At 40.3% G+C, this 18653-nt stretch overlaps 1 protein-coding gene across 1 annotated transcript in view; it reads right to left on the reverse strand.

Annotated features, from left to right (window-relative positions):
* The window catches only part of SYNE1 (spectrin repeat containing nuclear envelope protein 1), a 495298-nt gene that overhangs the window by 187667 nt on the left and 288978 nt on the right, over window positions 1–18653 (reverse strand). The window contains exons 84-90 of the mRNA XM_069598737.1: window positions 15234–15386; window positions 14176–14358; window positions 13336–13473; window positions 9248–9433; window positions 7598–7720; window positions 6774–6956; window positions 4222–4365 (exon numbers count right to left, since the gene is read on the reverse strand). Coding sequence (XP_069454838.1) covers window positions 4222–4365; window positions 6774–6956; window positions 7598–7720; window positions 9248–9433; window positions 13336–13473; window positions 14176–14358; window positions 15234–15386 — 1110 coding nt within the window. The remainder of the gene's footprint in view (window positions 1–4221; window positions 4366–6773; window positions 6957–7597; window positions 7721–9247; window positions 9434–13335; window positions 13474–14175; window positions 14359–15233; window positions 15387–18653) is intronic.

Raw genomic sequence — 18653 nt, forward strand, 5'->3', positions numbered from 1 at the left:
CATAGCTCTTAAAAATGAATATTATAGTATTAAAATTCTAAAATAATCTAAAATGGTAATCTTAAAATGTTAAATTTATACTTTATTTACTTCAAAGACTAAAAAATGAACATGTAAGCATTCTCTTTTTTTTACATTCATGTAAGCAAAAATATTAATCCTAAAAGTACAAAATCTCTGCTTTTTTTTCTATTCCTTTTATTTGGCTTCTTCACTTGAAAAGCTGTCGTTTAGTACAGTACACATTTTGTGAGTCTTTAAAATGTGTGTGTATACACTCAAAGGCAATGGCTCCCCACTCCAGTACTCTTGCCTGGAAAATCCCATGGACGGAGGAGCCTGGTAGGCTGCAGTCCATGGGGTGGTGAAGAGTTGGACACGACTGAGTGACTTCACTTTCACTTTTCACTTTCATGCATTGGAGAAGGAAATGGCAACCCACTTCAGTGTTTTTTCCTGGAGAATCCCAGGGACGGGGGAGCCTGGTGGGCTGCCGTCTATGGGGTCGCACAGAATTGGACACGACTGAAGTGACTTAGCAGCAGCAGCAGCACACTCAAAGGAGAGCTTTGAACTTGACAGTCAAACTACAGCTTTGAACTTTAAGTTCAGAAACAAAATAACAAAATGATACACGTGTATCTATATACATGTGTATATGTATGAAGAGTGAAGTCACTCAGTCTTGTCCGACTCTTTGCGACCCCATGGACTATAACGTACCAGGCTCCTCTGTCCATGGGATTTTCCAGGCAAGAGTACTGGAGTGGGGTGCCATTGCCTTCTGTGTGTATATGTATATGTACACACAAACACACCGTTTTGTGATTGTTGTCACTTTGTGTTTCCCCTCCCAAACAAAACCGACTGTGTCAGCATAAGGGAAAACAATCCAGGAGAATTCAGCTAGCAGCCTGTCTTCTTGACTTCTAGTAGAAAGTACAGGAATTTTTTTAATCTAGGATTTAAAAAGTAGAAATCATCACTTCTTTACCTCTCGGGGTTGCAGATACTTAGTTAAACCTATTAGGTCTAACTAGGATTTTTTTTTTTTTTTTGGCCAAGTCACACAGCTTGATGGATCTTAGTTCCCTGGATTGAACCCAGGCTCATGGCATATTGAAAGCACCAAGGCCTAGCCACCAGACTGCCAGAAAATTCCCCTAATAGGATTTTTAAAATAATGATTAAATAGCTATTTATCACATATGCTTTAGTGCCTAACATATGAATACTCTATAATTACTAGTAAACATGCATGTTTGGAAGTCATCTACCAGCTCACTGGACTCCTTGAATTCTGTTTTCAGCTAAAATTTTGTGCATTCATGAAAATTTCCCTCGTATACTCCACTGAGCCTTCATACCATGGCTGCCCATCTGGTAGAATTGAGGACTCTGTGAGAAACAGAGTTAGCCTCAGTCCTTCCACCATTCATGCCCACAGGGGTGGTCACATCCCCTATGGCAGTACCCTGCTTAGCACACTGAGAGCAAATGCCCGTTTTCTAAATCTCAAATTATTGGGTATAAAACTCATCTTGTTAGCAATGCAGTTCTGGTCTAGGCTCCAAAAGATTTTGATTTATTAGGCCTATGAAAATCTGCCTTTTATCATTAATCCAAGAGACTCCCTTGAAGAAATAGTTCTCTAGAACTTTTTTCTGTAAAAAGAAACCTGCCAGTGTCCCAGGAGCTTTGTGGGTTGGGGGTCAAATTCACTAAATTAAAATGGAGCATGGATGGGTTAATGAGTTCTCCATGCTCAGGAAGCGTATGTATGTGTAGTTTTAACTGAGTGTTTCTGAAGATCAAGACAAGGGATGAGTGTACAAGTGGGAACTCGGGTACAGTGGCTGCTCTGAGGGACGGTGCCCTCTGGGCAACCACCTGCGCCCAGGAGCATGCCCTCTGTGTCACGTGGAAAGCAGCTCTGAGAGTCTCTTCTATGCTTTAAAAGTGACAGGATCGCTTCTTTTTTTTTTTTTTTAATTAAATGTAACATTTGAAAAATTACAGGGAAAAAAGTGAATTTCCTAGAAATAAACAAATGATTATTCATCTTTATGAGTTAAAGTTAAGTATATGGAAACTAGCCTTACCTCAAGATGAAAATCCATTAAAAACACACAGAAAAAAACAGAAAAAAACATTCTCCCAGAATTCCGTTATAAATCAGGCTATCAGGCTTCCCCAACAACTCCCACCACCCCCGCCTCCACTCCCCACTGCCCTCCACAGCACTTTCCTTCCTGTGTTTGTTTTCCACAAACAATGAGCCTGATGCAGGACTATGTCATTATAAACATGCAAGTACACTCTGAATCACATGCCAAAACCAACACAAGTCTGCACTAATGTTTAGAACTGGGAGAAGAAGCGACAAAATGAACAGATCACTGAACAGGAGCCAGAGGACAGTCTATGGCTGACTCTGCTGAGAGCTGGCAAGTCGTTTATTCTCCTGGACCATCATTCTTTCTTTTTTTTTCCAGTCTTAGTTCCCTGACCAGGGACTGAACTCGTGCCTCCTGCAGTGGAAGCTCTGAGTCTTAACCACCAGACCACCAGAGAAGTCCCCAGATATACCAGATTAGAATCTGTTTTCTATCAGTTACTACATCTGGAAGCTTAAGAAGTCATTCTAAAAAATTTATTTCTGTTTTCTTATCAGTAAAATGGAGACAATTCACACCCACACAAATTCTTAAGCTCATCAGGTTTTTGTGAAAGATAAACCAAAAACACTGTAAACTGTCTTAAAACACATAAAACAACAAAAAATCTATAGTAATCATAATTATTGTCATTCCAGATAGATTAAAAAATATATATATTTTCGGTGCTGTAGTTGAAAAGTTGTTGCAACAAAATTCTGGATCTTACAATGTGGGATTAAAAGTAGTTTCAGAATAAATGTGTATTATGAAGTCTAATGTATGCCTTATATATAGTTTTCAAGTATTTGCAGAACATCTTTTCATTTAACCAGTGACAGAAGAGAAACGAATAGTTAACATAGATGATAATCTACAGTATGGGAGTAAATGGAGGTAGGCTATTTATTTACATTATTTTATAAATCATACATGAATGTGATGCATTGGATGTGACAAGAAATTAAAGAACTGCATTTGCCAAGGTGGGGGGAGTGAGATTTTCCAACTGTTTAACAACAATTGTTAAAAATTCAACAATTGAATCTTATGAGAACCTTGCTATGATATTTTGTTTGGAAAATTTTGTTGCTCTTATGAGAACATAGTTAAAATAGAGTAGATGGAAGGATAAGCTAAATGTCTATCCTTGGCACAGAGAAAGAAGACACGCCCTCCTCTAGTAACTTTCCAAAATTCATGATGCTGTAATCAGCCCTCAAGGAACAAGTCAACGTGACCTATACAGGATTTAACAAGTCAGGAAAGGAAAGTCACTGCTCTCCTGAAGGAACTGAAACACTCGAGGTATATGATCTCTGAGACCAGGTTTGCACACAGGGTGTTCAAGTTCTAAGGTCATAATGATGCCAAAGATACAAGGAAGGAGGCATATCTGAAAATGGAAAAGCTGTTAAGAGTCATAACACGGTAATCATCAAAATCAACAATATGAGCCATTCACTGATTTTGGTAAAAGGAGGTGAAATGACCTATACATGAAAGAGCAAATGATTTTCTCTTTAACGTGAAATATCCCTTCTTTTTAAAGAAGGCCATCAAAGCAGCAAGGCTTTAAGCATTGCTGTTCCTTATGATCTGTAAAGACAGGGAGTACAGGGACTTCTCTGGCAGTCCAGTGGTTAAGATTCCACACTTCCAGTGCAGGAGACACAGGTTCAATCTCTGGTCGGGGAATTAAGATCCCATATGCAGCATGGAGAGGCCAAATGAATAAATAAATAAAGAAGACAGGGAGTATAGTGTGTTTTGGTGTATGGATTGTGAGAATTCTGCTGGAAGCAGTCAGTGGGTCATGGTGGAGACAGACATGTCATGAATGTTGTGTCAAAAGGTTTTGGAATTAAGTGGAGGACTCATGCTACTGGGTCTTAGAGAACATCAGGAAAAATAGCACTCAAAATGCAAAGACAGCCAAAGAAGCTCTCCAAGAACCCAACATGTTATGTCCCGGACAGGGAAAATCTTTCCATTTCATCCGCTAAAAACCAATCACATATTCTCACCAAGCCAGGGCCCTGCCCTTGAACTTGGCTTGTCTTACCTCATGCCGAGAAATCTGGGCTTGCAGTTCCTGGATGTTGCTGGTGGCCACAGGCTTATCCTCAATCTCTCTGTGAGCTCCTTCTATGAGTTCCTGGAGGTGCTGCATTTCTTGCTCATATTGTTCATACTGCACCACAGCCTCCTTTGAAGGAAAAAACAAAAGCATAGACAATTATCTGTCAATATTAGTAACTGTATGCGTGCTCCTGTGCAAACTCTGACAAACTCTGGTGTTAATGTTTATTTACCCATGAGTCAAGGGAGCAAAAAAATGATGCCGAAAATTCCTAGAGATTCAAATTCCCAGTTTTCTGCTGATATTTCAGAGCCTTCTCTCTAAAACATTTTGTCAAGATTATTGATGGACTGAACATAATGGTGCTGGAGAAGACTCTTGAGAGTCTTGAAAGTGAAGTCGCTCAGTCGTGTAAGACTCTTTGCGACCCCATGGACTGTAGCCTACCAGGCTCCTCCATCCATGGAATTTTCCAGGCAAGAGTGCTGGAGTGGGCTGCCATTTCCTTCTCCAGAGGCTCTTCCCAACCCAGGGATTGAACCCGCGTCTTCTGCATTGCAGGCAGACGCTTTACTGTCTGAGCTACCTTTGGCCGAACATAGTGGTGCTGGAGAAGACCCTTGAGAGTCCCTTGGACAGCAAGGAGATCAAACCAGTTAATCTTAAAGGAAATCAGTCCTGGGTATTCATTGGAAGGACTGAAGCTGAAGCTCCAAATACTTTGACCACCTGATGCGACGAACTGCCTCACTGGAAAAGACCTTGATGCTGGGAAAGATTGAAGGCGGGAGGAGAAGGGAACAACAGAGGATGAGATGGTTGGATGACATCACCGACACAATGGACTTGGATGGCACAACCAAATTTGATGGACATGACTTTGAGCAAGCTCCAGGAGTTGGGGATGGACTGGGAAGCCTGGCATGCTACAGTCCATGGGGTGGCAAAGAGTCAGACACAAATGAGCGACTGAAGTGAACTGAACTGAAGTGGTTAGATCCTCCTTCTTCTCCTTATTGTCCTAAAGATGACAATGTTATGGTCCAGAACATGGTAGAAAAGTAGTACAAAAAACATGATTACTTCATTTTTCTGTCAAGTAAATTCTGTGAGGGACTCAACTAAGTGCTGGAATAGGAGATAGAAAAAAATGAATGAAGTATGTCATTTGTAGCAAGAAAGGTAGAGGTTGTCTAGAGGTCATTCTGAGTGAAGTAAGTCAGACAAAAACAAATATTATATGAGATCACTTATATGTGGAGTCTAAAAAAAAATGGTACAAATAATGAACTTATTTACAAAGCAGAGAGTCACAAATGTAGAAAATAAACCTGTGGTTATCAAGGAGGGAGAGATGGGGGATAAATTGGGAGATTGGGATTGCAGATTCTTTACCGTCTGAGTCACCAGGGAAGCTCATGTATAAAACAGATAACTAATAAGGACCTGGGGCTTCCTTGGTGGCTCAGATGGTAAAGAATCTCCCTTCAGTGCAGGAGACCCAGGTTTGATCCCTGGGTCGGGAAGATCCCCTGGAGAAGAGAATAGCTACCCATGCCAGTATTATTGCCTGTAGAATCCCATGGACAGAGGAGCCTGTTGGGCCAAAGTCCCTGGGGTCACAAGAGTTGGACATGACTGAGCAACTAACACTTTCACTTTCATACAAAGACCTACTGTATAGCACAGGGAACTCTACTCAATACTCTGTAATGACCTATATGGAAAAGGAATCTAAAAAGGTGTGGATATGTGTATAACTGATTCGCTTTACTAGACACCTAAAACTAACACAACATTGTAAATCAACTACACTCCAATGCAAATTTATAAAAAATGAATGAAGCGTGACTTCTACACTCAGGAATTTACTGTCTTAACAAATCAAAAGATAATTCAGGAAGAGTTGACCAAATAGACCATTAGTGGTTTAATGAGAGGGTATGTTTACAATTTTTGGATAAAGTAGGTGAAATATTAGTTGAAAGCAGATATGAGATAGTTTCATTTCTTCAATATGTGATAGTTTCATTTCTTCTTAGTAAATAATTGGTCTCTTAGGTGAAGGGACTAAGAGTTATAGCTGGGTGTACTTCTCAGGCAATAAAATATATCATAAGCTGAAATATGAAAAAAAATTCTATAGTGTACCTTAGCAGTAAAATCTTATTACAAAGTTTTAGATGATTTTCAGATGAATAATAACATAAAAATATATGGTTGAATATAAAATTAACCTTTACAAGTTGTTTTTTATTATATATATATATATATATATGCTGCTAAAAGATAGTTTTCACCAAAATATATTTTTAATAGAGCTTGCCCCAGGCATTTGCGGGTGATCTAAATGATAGCATTTCATGTCCCTATTTTATATAATCACAACAAGCTGTCAGAGTTAACAGTCTGGATGTGTTCTGATGGCTGAGCCCACGAAAGCGCTAAGAAAAGCAGCCGGTGACTCATTTGCTGCTGCTCTGCCGGCGCCGTGGGGGCCGCCTGCAGACGCTGGCTGGCCCAGCTGCACGTGCCTGCATGATGTTGCACTGCTGGATGGCCGTATGCTGGAGCCGGCTGGCCTCCTCCTGCAGGTGCAGAGCTGCGTGGCAGAGCGGAAGGCTGGTGACCACGTCCTCAGGGATCCGGAGCGCGCTCTGACAGACCTGCACCGCGTGGACTTTTGGCTTGAGTGACTCCATCTCAGACAGCAAATGCTGAAAGTGCAAGTTCACATTCTAAATTTTAAAATTCTATATTTATACAATTTGATATCAATTTATTTATACAAGGTATTTGTAGATATAAAATATACATTTTTTCCTGGGACTTTCCTGGGTGGTCCAGTGGTTAAGAATCCACCTTCCAATGCAGGGGATTCAGGTTCTATCCCTGGTCAGGGAACCAGGATCCCACATGCTGTGCCTACACGCCACAACTCGCCCTACACGCCTACACGCCCGTGTGCCTCAACTCCTGAGCCCATGTGCTCTGGAGTCTGTGCTCTATAACAAGAGAGGCCCACAAAAAAAAAAAAAAAAAAAAAAAAAAGAGAGAGGCCCACACACCACAACAAAGACCCAGAACAGCCAAAAAGAAAAAAAAAAAAAAATTCCCATTTAAAAGATATATTCTAAAATATTTTTAAATTTTACATTTTAATAGTTTATTTCAAAAGCAAGAGATATTAACTAAATTACAGGTCTGTCCAAAGTTATAAAAATTTTCCCAGGAATTGTTTTTTTTAATACTGCATACAGTGCTCAGACAATAAGTTTAGAAATCACTTTTCCTAACTATCCTTTCTTTTTCAAAAATATAGCTCCCCCCTCATTTCCCCTGAATTATTTTTGCTTGCCTGTCGGTGAGAGAGTTGTTCCTTGAGACTTAGACGTCCAATTTCTGGAGAAGTCAGGGTTGTCTGGGCTTGCTCCAAAGCAACTTGTAAGTTTCTGAGCTCTGCTTCAAATTTTTTCATATCCTGCAGAGTAAGAGTGACATCAATGTTGATATATAAGCACTTGAAGTCCAAAGTCATAGGTGGAGACTACTATCATGTAAACAGGCAGTGAAACAAGAGGGAAAGGGGGAGGGGTACAACCATTAAAACAATGACATAGCCATAGGACATGACAAAAATGGATTAGAACCAATTAGGTCCAAGATGGCAGAAGATCTGACTTACAGTAGCCCTTGAGCCTCGTTATATTCTATTGGTAATACATCAGCATCTAAATGACACGTGCACCAGCACCAGAACAGTTTTGAGGCCAATCATAAGTTAAAAAATGGGTAGTGGCCCAGTTCCTGGAAATCTCCATTCTTTCCCCCCAAAATAATTGGAATAATCCTCCCACTCATTAGTCTATGAAACTTCCCAGCCCATAAAAATGAACCACAATAGTTCGGGGCTCTCTCTCACCTTCTATGATGGCCCACACTCTGTGGAGTGTGTTTCTCTCTAAATAAATCCACTTCTTACCTATAACTTTATCTCTCACTGAATTCTTTCTGCCTCAAGACATCCAAGAACCTCAGATTCACCAGGAACAGCATGACCCCCTATTGGGCCTTCTGGGGCAGATCCTTCCCCCTATACCCTCTATTTTAGCTCCTCTTCGAAGTACCCAGATAATAGTATCTGATGTACATTTCCTGACTTGTTTTACAGATGTTAAAATCCCCCACCAAATGGATGGTGTTAACTACTTGATGACCAAGAGCACACAGCTCCAGGCGTCCTGGAGCTTAAGGACTGATAATGTTAAGCCACCACCCTGTCACCCCACCATCAGCCAATCAGAGAACTGTGCATGAGCTGATCACAGATGCTTCAAAACTCCTTCCTCATCTGGCCTTAAAAATGCTTTGCTGAAACCCTTCGAGATGCTATGGGTTTTCTGGACATGAGCTGTCTGCTTCCTTGCACAGCCCTGTAATAAACCTTTGTCTGCTCCAAACTCCAACGTATGGTACTGTGTGACCTCACCATGCGTCAGGCCTAAGAGGGTAACATTCATAGTCAAGAAGGCTCATTAGATGTGAACACTCTACATGCACTTTCTGCCACCATTTGATTTTACCTTAAAAATGTATCTATGAATTTTATTTTATTTTATGGTCACAGCATGTGGGATCTTGGCTCCCCAGCCAGGGACTGAACCCACGTCCTTTGCATTGGCAGCACAGAATCTTAACCACTGAACTGCTAAGGGCCTCCCATCATTGTTGTTTTTAATGATGTGTGTGCTCAGTCACTCAGTCATGTTGGACTCTTTGCGACCCCCTGGACTATAGTCTGCCAGGCTCCTCTGTCCATGGAATTTTCCATGCAAGAATACTGAAGCGGGTTGCCACTTCTTATTCCAGGGAATCTTCCCAACCTAGGGATCGAAACTGCATCTCTTGAGTCTCCTGCATTTCCAGGAGGGTTCTTTACCACTGTGCCACCCAGGAAGCCCATAATGATACACTTTTCCATTTAAATAACCTTTTTTTTTTTTTTTACCTTGGCAGCATCATGGAGACTCTGTAAACGAATTTTGATCACCTGTCGCAGCTCCTCAGTCTCCCGTCCCAGGTCTGCCACTTGCTGAGACATTATTTCTGTATGGTACACACTATCGAGGTACTGTAATTTCTCAGTCATTGCTTCCAGATCATTGTGAATATCTTCAGATTCTTCTAGCATGGTCTAGAGGGAATTATCAACATCCAGGACATTGGTAGGTAGGTAAAGAGGTAATCAGGACAGTATGGTGTAAAGACCATCAGATTGGGAAAGGGATAAGGAGATTTAATTTACATTTCCCATGCACACTGTGTATTTTATCGTGTTTAAACGTCACAGCTCTGTGCCTGTTTCCCACTTCCTGTCACCCCCTTTTCAGAGAAAAAGAAATCAAAGGTGAGGAGCTGTAAACAATCTGTTGAGGCCGTATGTGTTGAACCATAAGGCTAGTCCTCAGTCTGCCACCCCAAGCTACTCAGGACAGGAATATTCTAGCAGTGGTAACGCTCTGAGGCACTGGGTGTCTTCATCAGCTCACTGGCCTCTCTTTTCTCATATTCAACTAAAGAGATGCTTTTCAGCTCTCATATTCTATAGCTAAGCTCTAAGCATATATGGATCTAAGAAACGAAAATAAGACTCAAATGCTTAAAGTGAGACAAAGGGGTAGAAACTATTTGTGATTAAACAAAGCCCTTGGCATTCAGGACAGCATCATCTATTGAGACTAACAAGCATATGAATGGAATAGTAAGCATATAATATACATTGTATGAGTAGAGTGAAAGGGAAGAAAGGGTTAAGGATGCCAGAAATGAGAGGTGGTATTACCTGTAGGAGGGTTGGGAGAAGGCATCCTGGAAAAGTCACATCTGAGCTAAGTCAGAGAATGTTTCTATTTGTACAGATGGAGAGGAAAAGGAAAGACCTTTTCTGCTGAAGGGACAGCGTAAGCAAAGGCACATAGGTGAGTGGGCACAAAATGTGCAGTTCCTGGGGCGTGCAATGCGTAAAGAGGAGAATGGGAGGTGGGACATCACTCTTTTGCAATAGATCCCTTTTTAAAAAGTAAAGTACATTGTTTTCTCTTGCAATATCATATACATATATTATAAAGCTTAGAAAACATTGAAGAATAAAGAAGATAAAATATTCCACAATCCCATACTCCAGGGATGACTTTAAATAAGGGATAACTGCTGTTCAATTTGGGTATAATTTTAGGTGACTGAGATCATAAGATACCTACAATTTCTTATCTTTTTCGCCTGGCATTAAAACACGTGCATTTTCTATGCATTGTTTCTGGATAAACTCAGTTTTCATTAATTCTTAAGGCAGGCAGACATGAAAGAACTCCCTGGAACATTGTGTACAGGCCGAGTTCTCTCCTGAGCATGTGTGAGGTCACCACCGACACCTGACCTCTGTCCCCCTGTGCCCTCGATGCACCCAACCCAGCCACCTGCCCAAGTCAGAAAAACCTGGCAACCATCCTGGGCTCCTTTCTCTCTTTTACCCACATCCAGAAGCCTCCAAGTCCAGATTTCTCGCTAGGTAAAGCCCCTTGATTTTCATCCTCTCAGCCTCCTAAGTGAGACTTTGTCACTGTCTACTGGAATATTGAAACCACTGTCCATGTTGTCTTACCTTCATCAATCTGTCTTCCACAGGCTTCTAAGTCATCTTCCTTAAACTATAGGTTGGAGCTTGTCACCTGCCTGCAGAATGTCTGTCAAAGGCTTAGAGTGACTTCAGGAGAAAGGCCAAGATCTCCATAGGCTCTCATGGCCTGTCTTTGTCTTCTCTTATCTCTCTGGCCTCTTTCCAGCTCTCAGCAAAGCCCCTCCTCAGTGCACCAAGCAGAGCACCCCTCCCTCTTTCTGCTGGGATTTTCCCGTGCGTTTTAGGCTGTGTGTCTTTCAGCTCAGAGTCACCTTTTCCTTCCTTGTGCTGTTCTCTGCTAAGTCGTTTCAGTCGTGTCCGACTCTTTGTGACCCCCAAGGACTGTAGCTTGCCAGGCTCTGCTGTTCATGGGATTCTCCAGGCAAGAATACTGGAGTGGGTTGCTATGCCCTCCTCCAGGGGATCTTCCTAACCCAGCAATCGAGCCCACATCTCTTGCATCTCCTGCACTGGCCGGTAGGTTCTTTCTAACTAGTGCCACCCGGGATGCCCAGTTTCTTTCCTTCCTTAATCTAACCTGGCTCCTGGTGCTTAGTCACTCAGTCATGTCTGACTCTCTGCGGCCCGCTGGACTGTAGCCCACCAGGCTCCTCTGTCCACGACATTTTCCAGGCAAGAATACTAGAGTTGGGTGCCATTTCCTATTCCAGGGGATCCTCCCAACCCAGGGAGCGAATCTGTGTCTCCTGGGTCTCCTGCATTGGCAGGCGGATTCTTTACCACTAGTACCACCTGGGAACCCCATCTATCTCTTTTCTCCCTTCAATTATCAACTCCCTGGAGGCAAGGCAGGGAATATTCTTTGTATTCTAAATGCCTAACAAAATTCCCAGCTTTGGAAAGCACTCTATAAACGTTTATTGAATAATAAATGAATGAGAATAGGGGCTATTTTTAAAAACTAAAAAGAAGAAAACCTTCATGGTCAATTAAAACCTTCATGGTCTACATTCTATCTTATTAAATCCAAAAATTTATTCAGAAAACCTTTTTTAACATTATTTAAGTTTTCTTTAAAATTTCAGTATAGTCATTAATACTCATATAAAAAATTTCCTACATTTTGGATTACAGGGTAGTAATGTTTTGATGAGCATGATACATTTTCCAACTGTTTTTCAAAGAGATTTTACCAAGTTACCAACAGTGTCTGAGAGCTCTAGCTTCCTTCAATATGAGCTTTTAAATAATAGTGTTGACAATGAAAATGCTTTCTTTTAAGTTTGCATTCTAGATCTCTCATGAGTATTTTCTTCATTGTCTACAACCAGTTGTAACTTAAATCTTGTCTGTTAATGCATAATGCAGATCTTCAAGCAGAACAACTCTGCAATTGTTTAAGAAAGACTTCTTGAGAGGAGAGTGCAAGATTGATTAGAGAAGAACGATAAATACAGGGAAACCAATTAGGAGCCTGTTAAAGCGGGAAAATGAGGTTTTGATCTAGAACTCTGTCAACAGGAATGGAAAAGGGGATGTATTTAAATGACATGAGTATACATAAATCAGAACAAAAAAGAAAATCTAACATACTTGAGGATATCCATGTAACTTAAACAAGGACCATTTTGTATTTGATGCCCTGATAACTGGGCTAAAAGATATCTGTATCTAACTCAAGCCTAAATTTAAAAAAGATGAAATAATTTCCTGGATGATATGGCCAAGAGAAAACTTCAGAGGAAGTGAAGTCATGCAGCCTCCATGTGGTGTGGACTCATTCCAGCTGGCCCCTACTTCCCGCAGGAGGTCAGCCCGCTGTGACCAGGCAGAAGCGCTGGAAGGAGGAGGCATGAGATTCAGGCTCTGACCGAGCCCACAGGTGCCAGGCATTGTGCTTGATGATTGCACACATGTTAAACCATTTGATCCTCGTGACAACTCTGCCATATGCATATCATTTACATCTCCATCTTACTGATGAGAAGACTGGATTCTGAAAGGCAAAGTAGTTTGCTCCAAAGTACACAGCCCTAAGTGGCAGGATGTGGTTTTCCCATCAGTTTGAATCTAGAGCCTGTGATCCTTCCACCTGTCCCTACATCTCTTCCTAAGGGTAGAATTTCCCACCATATCCCTGTGTACAATTGTTTCAAAGAAGCTGCAAAAAAAAAAAAGATACTATATGGATGGTTATTTTTGGTCTTGGGGAATGGAAAATTTAGAGGTGATAGAGGATATTTATTTACTTATTCAGTCTTATGAAATCTCATGGGTAGCTGCTTTTTTTTTTTTTTTTTCAGTCCCCAGGACAAGTTGTTAAAGCTACCTTGGCTTTCATTTCTCTTGGCATCTTCAATAATTTTTCATCATGTTCCTCCAAATTTTCTGTCAATCTAGCCAGTTAAATCAAATTACCCTCTTAGTTACCTTTTGAAAACTATTTTTCCTAAAGTTACCTGATGTGAAATGTATTGTTCTCGAAGCTGGCTTGCAGAATTCCATGCAATCTTTCCATGTACCAAGATTTTAGTTTTCTCAATCCACCTTAAAATTAACTCAAGCATTTCATTGTATTCTTCTAGATGGGATGCTGCCTGAAAAATAAATCATTACCATTCAGATAAAAAATGGATACTCTGCTTCTTGAGCTAGAAATCAGTCTTCTATTTCTCTTTGGATACAATAATCCTGGCAGTTGATCATTATAATATCTATGATATCTAAAGGCATAATGAAAAATAATTTCCTTATTGAAAACCTATTAAAGACTTCCCAGTGATGTTAGGATGAAGTCCCATTTCCTAATATGCTTGAATAATCTGTCTTAAAAAAAAAAAATCTCCACTCTCATCTCTTATTCCTCTGTATAGCTCTTCTCCCCTTTTTCATACTCTTCACTGAGTAAGGAGGTGGTAGGTGGGGATTATAACTTTCAATATTATAATTTACTGGTTTCAAATTCTGATTTAACTCATGTTTGACTGCAGAAAAACAACACTCAATTTGTAAAAGTTCAGCCTATACTCAAAAATTATGATGAAGTGTGACCTGAACCAATTAAGTAAAGATCAAGTAAAGACGAACATATATATATTTATTAAAATGTCCATTTATATGAACACCTTTGTGAATGAATTTATAATATGGTTTGATATGAAGTCAGGTTTACATGTATAAATAAATCTTAGGAATACAGGCATGATATGAGATAAACTACACTTAAATTACTCTAATCATTGATAAGAAAATTGAATTTCGGCCATAGAGAATATTGATTGCCAGCCTGGGAAGCATACCTGGTTGAGCTTGGAGAGCTGGTTCTCGGCCTGTCTGATGGTCTGCTGGTGAAGTTCAGTCAGTTTTCCTATCTTCTTGGCCAGTGGCTTACCTAGCTGGCCATTCTGTTCAGAGAATTTTTGCACTGCTTTATCCAGTTCCATTAATTTTAAGTGACAGCCATCTAATTCCTCTCCTAGCACCTGGATGGTCATCAAAAAGAAAGCACATTAGACTACTGAAAATACATTTTCCCAGAAGGATTGTATTTTAAATGATTTTTATAAAAGACAAACACTGTAAAGAAAAATTCTACTATGATCTGCTCATTTCTGTTTCTTTAGTTGGAAAGGAAGAGCAGGATGTTTTGTAATTCTGGTGTTTATTTCCTATGAGGCTGAGAGAGCTAAAATTTTCCTTCTGTCCCACCCAAAAAGGATTAGTCACTTCACTCACTGGCAGAGTGAGAACACAGTTTTAAGTACCAAGAACATCCTTCATTTTGAAATGTATATATGTACTTAAGTTACTCAGCCATCATTTAGGCCTTTGACACTCTTCCTTCTTACCTACATATACATGCATATTTATGAATTCAGTTTAACTGTGATAATACATTATACTATTGTATTTATAAAATTTCTTTGTGCTGTGCTTAGTCACTCAGGCGTGTCCAGCTCCTTGAGATCCCATAGACGATAGCCCGCCAGGCTCCTCTTTCCATGCGGATTCTCCAGGCAAGAATACTGGAGTGGATTGCCCTGCCCCAGGGGACCTTCCCAACCCAGGGATCAAACCCAAGTCTGAGACACCAGGGAAGCCTAAGAATACTGGAGGGGACAGCCTATCCCTTCTCCAGGAAATGTTCCCAGTCCAGGAATTGAACTGGGGTCTCCTGCATTGCGGGCAAATTCTTCACAAGCTGAGCTACAAACTGCGTGCCTTTATTGTCTGGTTTTGATGAAGCCTGATAAGAAAGGTTTTATTTATTTTTTAGTATCTTCAAAATAAACTAATGCACCTAAAATATTTAAGGCATTGAATAGCACCCCTTATATTTCCACTTCCCCTTCCTTACCTTTTGGTCAGTTTTAGCTTGAACTAAATTATCTGTCTTTGCTCTCAGCTTGGTTAGAATAGTTGTGATATCTCTGGCTATCTTCTGAATTTGCTGGCTGAATTCCTGACTCATGGTCTTGCTCTGTTCAACTTCTTTTACTTTGTCCTGGATCTAAACAATCAATAAAAACAGGAAAACCAATCATGATTAAAACTGAATAATTAATACTAATAACTTCAAGGCATTGTAGGTCATCAGTGCTGCTTTGGTATCCATGTACCTCCTCAAACCATCCATGTGCTGTTACAAGCTCTCATGGTGTTCCTTGCAGCCTTACCTCCGGCCATTTTTATGTATTCACTGCACTTTCTGCTGCTATTTCAGCAAAGGAACTAGCAACACATGTACAATGATTCACTCATCAAATGTTTACAGATAGCAATGTAGATAGCTGAGTTTGAATTCTATCTTCTCCATTTACTGTGTGACTTAAACACACAAACTCTTCTAAGGCTTTTTCTTCATAAAATGGAAAATGCTTCCAGATAACTAGAGGCACACATATTTGCTTCTGTGCACCTTTTCATAAGTAGCTGTTAATGACCTGTTAACTCTTTTTCTAACTTCCAATTACCATCTTATAGTATGACCCTGAGCACATCCAGTGGAAAGGAAAATGAAAAAATAACAGCTAATATTTATACATTTCCAGTGGCTTTAATTTGATGTGATAACAAACATTTATATTTTGCTTCTGATGTTGAGAAGATGGTAAAGAAATATTTCCTTTACATAAATGAAAGGCCTTTAAAAATATCTTTAAGTCTTGGGGATGTAATATATAGTAGCATGGTGATTATAGTTAACATTTCTATGTTGCTTACTTGTAGGTTGTTAAGAGAGTAGTTCTTAAAAGTTTTCATCACATGAAAAAGTTTATAACTATATGTAGTTTTGAATACTAACTAGATTTATTGTGCTGCTCATTTCATAATATATTGTTGTTGTTCAGTCACTCAGCTGTGTCTGATTTTTTGCAACCCCATAGACTGCAGCATGCCAGGCTTCCCTGTCCTTCACCAACTCCTGGAGCCTGCTCAAACTCATGTCCATTGACTTGGTGATGCCATCCAACCATCTCATCCTCCATCATGGCCTTCAATCTTTCTCAAAATCAGGTTCTTTTCCAATGAGTCAGTCCTTTGCCTCAGGTGGCCAAAGTATTGGAGCTTTAGCTTCAGCATCAGTCTTTCCAATGAATATTCAGGACTGATTTCATTTTGGATGGACAGGTTGGATCTCCTTGCAGTCCAAGGGACTCTCAAGAATCTTCTCCAACACTACAGTACAAAAGCATCGATTCTTCAGTGCTGAGCCTTCTTTATGGTCTAACTTTCACATCCATACATGACTACTGGAAAAACAATAGCTTTGACTAGATGGATTTTTGTTGGCAAAGTAATGTCTCCGCTTTTTAATATCCTGTCTAGGTTGGTCATAGCTTTGATAGCTTACAGTGAACAGTATCGGATTCCTGATCTCCGAAAAAGAATAATTAACTTCAGAACCAGAGACCAGGCTTGATCACTCAAGAGCTTTTGTGTAGCAGAGTTTTATTAAAGTAAAAAGGGACAGAGAAAGGTTCTGACATAGACATCAGAAGAAGGATGGAGAGTGCCCCCCTCGCTAGTGTTAGCAAGGGAGTTATATACTTTTTAAATTACTTATTCAGTTCAGTTGCTTAGTCGTGTCTGACTCTTTGCGACCCCATGAATCGCAGCATGCCAGGCCTCCCTGTCCATCACCAACTCCCAGAGTTTACCCAAACTCATGTCCATCGAGTTGGTGATGCCATCCAGCCATCTCATCCTCTGTCGTCCCCTTCTCCTCCTGCCCCCAATTCCTCCTAGCATCAGGGTCTTTTCCAATGAGTCAACTCTTTGCATGAGGTGGCCAAAGTATTGGAATTTCAGCTTCAGCATCAGTCCTTCCAGTGAATACCCAGGACTGATCTCCTTTAGAATGGACTGGTTGGATCTCCTTGCAGTTATTACAATAAATCAAAAGAATGCCTCAAGTTTTAAAAACTTGACCAGACCCACTCCCACAATTTAAATTTTAGGATAACAGGATTAGAACTTAACAATAGAAAGATCCTATTAGACCCACTCCCATAATTTACATTTTAAGATATCAGGATTAGTCAGAAGGTTTTCAGGAAGGAGAAACTGTCCTCAAGCAGGATACACTGTTGTATAATCCCTAGTATACAACAAACTGAGTTGTTTGTTGTGTAACCATCAGTTCTGGGCTTAAAGAAGAAAAAAACAATTTTTTTATGTGACTAAGACTAAGGAATGTAGAGAAAAAAATAAAGTTTGTCCTTTCCTCCTCCTCCTTGAGAACCCCAGACCCCTTTCTCCTCCTCAGGGACCCCAGACTTCTTATCAGTTAGCCTAAGAATTGACTCTCTCAGCTTTTCTTCCAAGCAACAAGCATCTTTTAATTTCATGGTTGCAGTCACCATCTGCAGTGGTTTTGGAGCCCAAGAAAATAAAGTCTCTCACTGTTCTATTTTTTTCCCCATCTATTTGCCATGAAGTGATGGGACTAGATACCATGATCTTTGTTTTTTTGAACGTTGAGTTGTTTTTTTTTTTTTTATTTTAAAATCTTTAATTCTTACATGCGGTGAATGTTGAGTTTTAAGCCAGCTTTTTCACTGTCCTCTTTCACCTTCATCAAGAGGCTCTTTAATTCCTCTTTCTGCCATAAGGGTGGTACCATCTGCATATCTGAGGTTATTGATGTCTTTCCCAGCAATCTTGATTCCAGCTTGTGCTTCATCTAGTCCACCCTTTCGCATGATGTACCCAGCGTATAAGTTAAATAAGCAAGTCTACTTCCTTGACGTACTCCTTTCCCCATTTGGAACCAATTTTTGTTCCATGTCCAGTTCTAACTGTTGCTTTTTGACCTGCATACAGATTTTTCAGAAGGCAGCTAAGGTGGTCTGGTACTCCCATCTGTTTAAGAATTTTCCACCATTTGTTGTGATCCACACACAGTCAATAAGGCAGAAGTAGATGTTTTGTCAAATCAGATCTCCTTTGTTGTTGTTGCTAGTTGTGAGGTCCTGTCTGACTCTTTGTGACCCCAAGGACTGCATCATGCCAGGCTCCCCTGTCATTCACCATCTCCTGGAGCTTGCTCAAACTCATGTCCATCGAGTTGGTGACACCATTCAACCATCTCGCCCTCTGTCACCCCCTTCTCTTTCTGCCTTCAGTCTTTCCTAGCATCAGGGTCTTTTCCAGTGAGTTGGCTCTTCATATCACGTCGCCAAAGTAAAATCTCCTCAGTAGCAAGGAAATATATCAAGAAATGAATACCTTTTTTTGATTTCATTATTTTCAGTTGAGTGCTAACATAAATGGA

Source organism: Ovis canadensis, chromosome 8 (assembly GCF_042477335.2).
Source record: "Ovis canadensis isolate MfBH-ARS-UI-01 breed Bighorn chromosome 8, ARS-UI_OviCan_v2, whole genome shotgun sequence".
Taxonomy (NCBI): domain Eukaryota; kingdom Metazoa; phylum Chordata; class Mammalia; order Artiodactyla; family Bovidae; genus Ovis; species Ovis canadensis.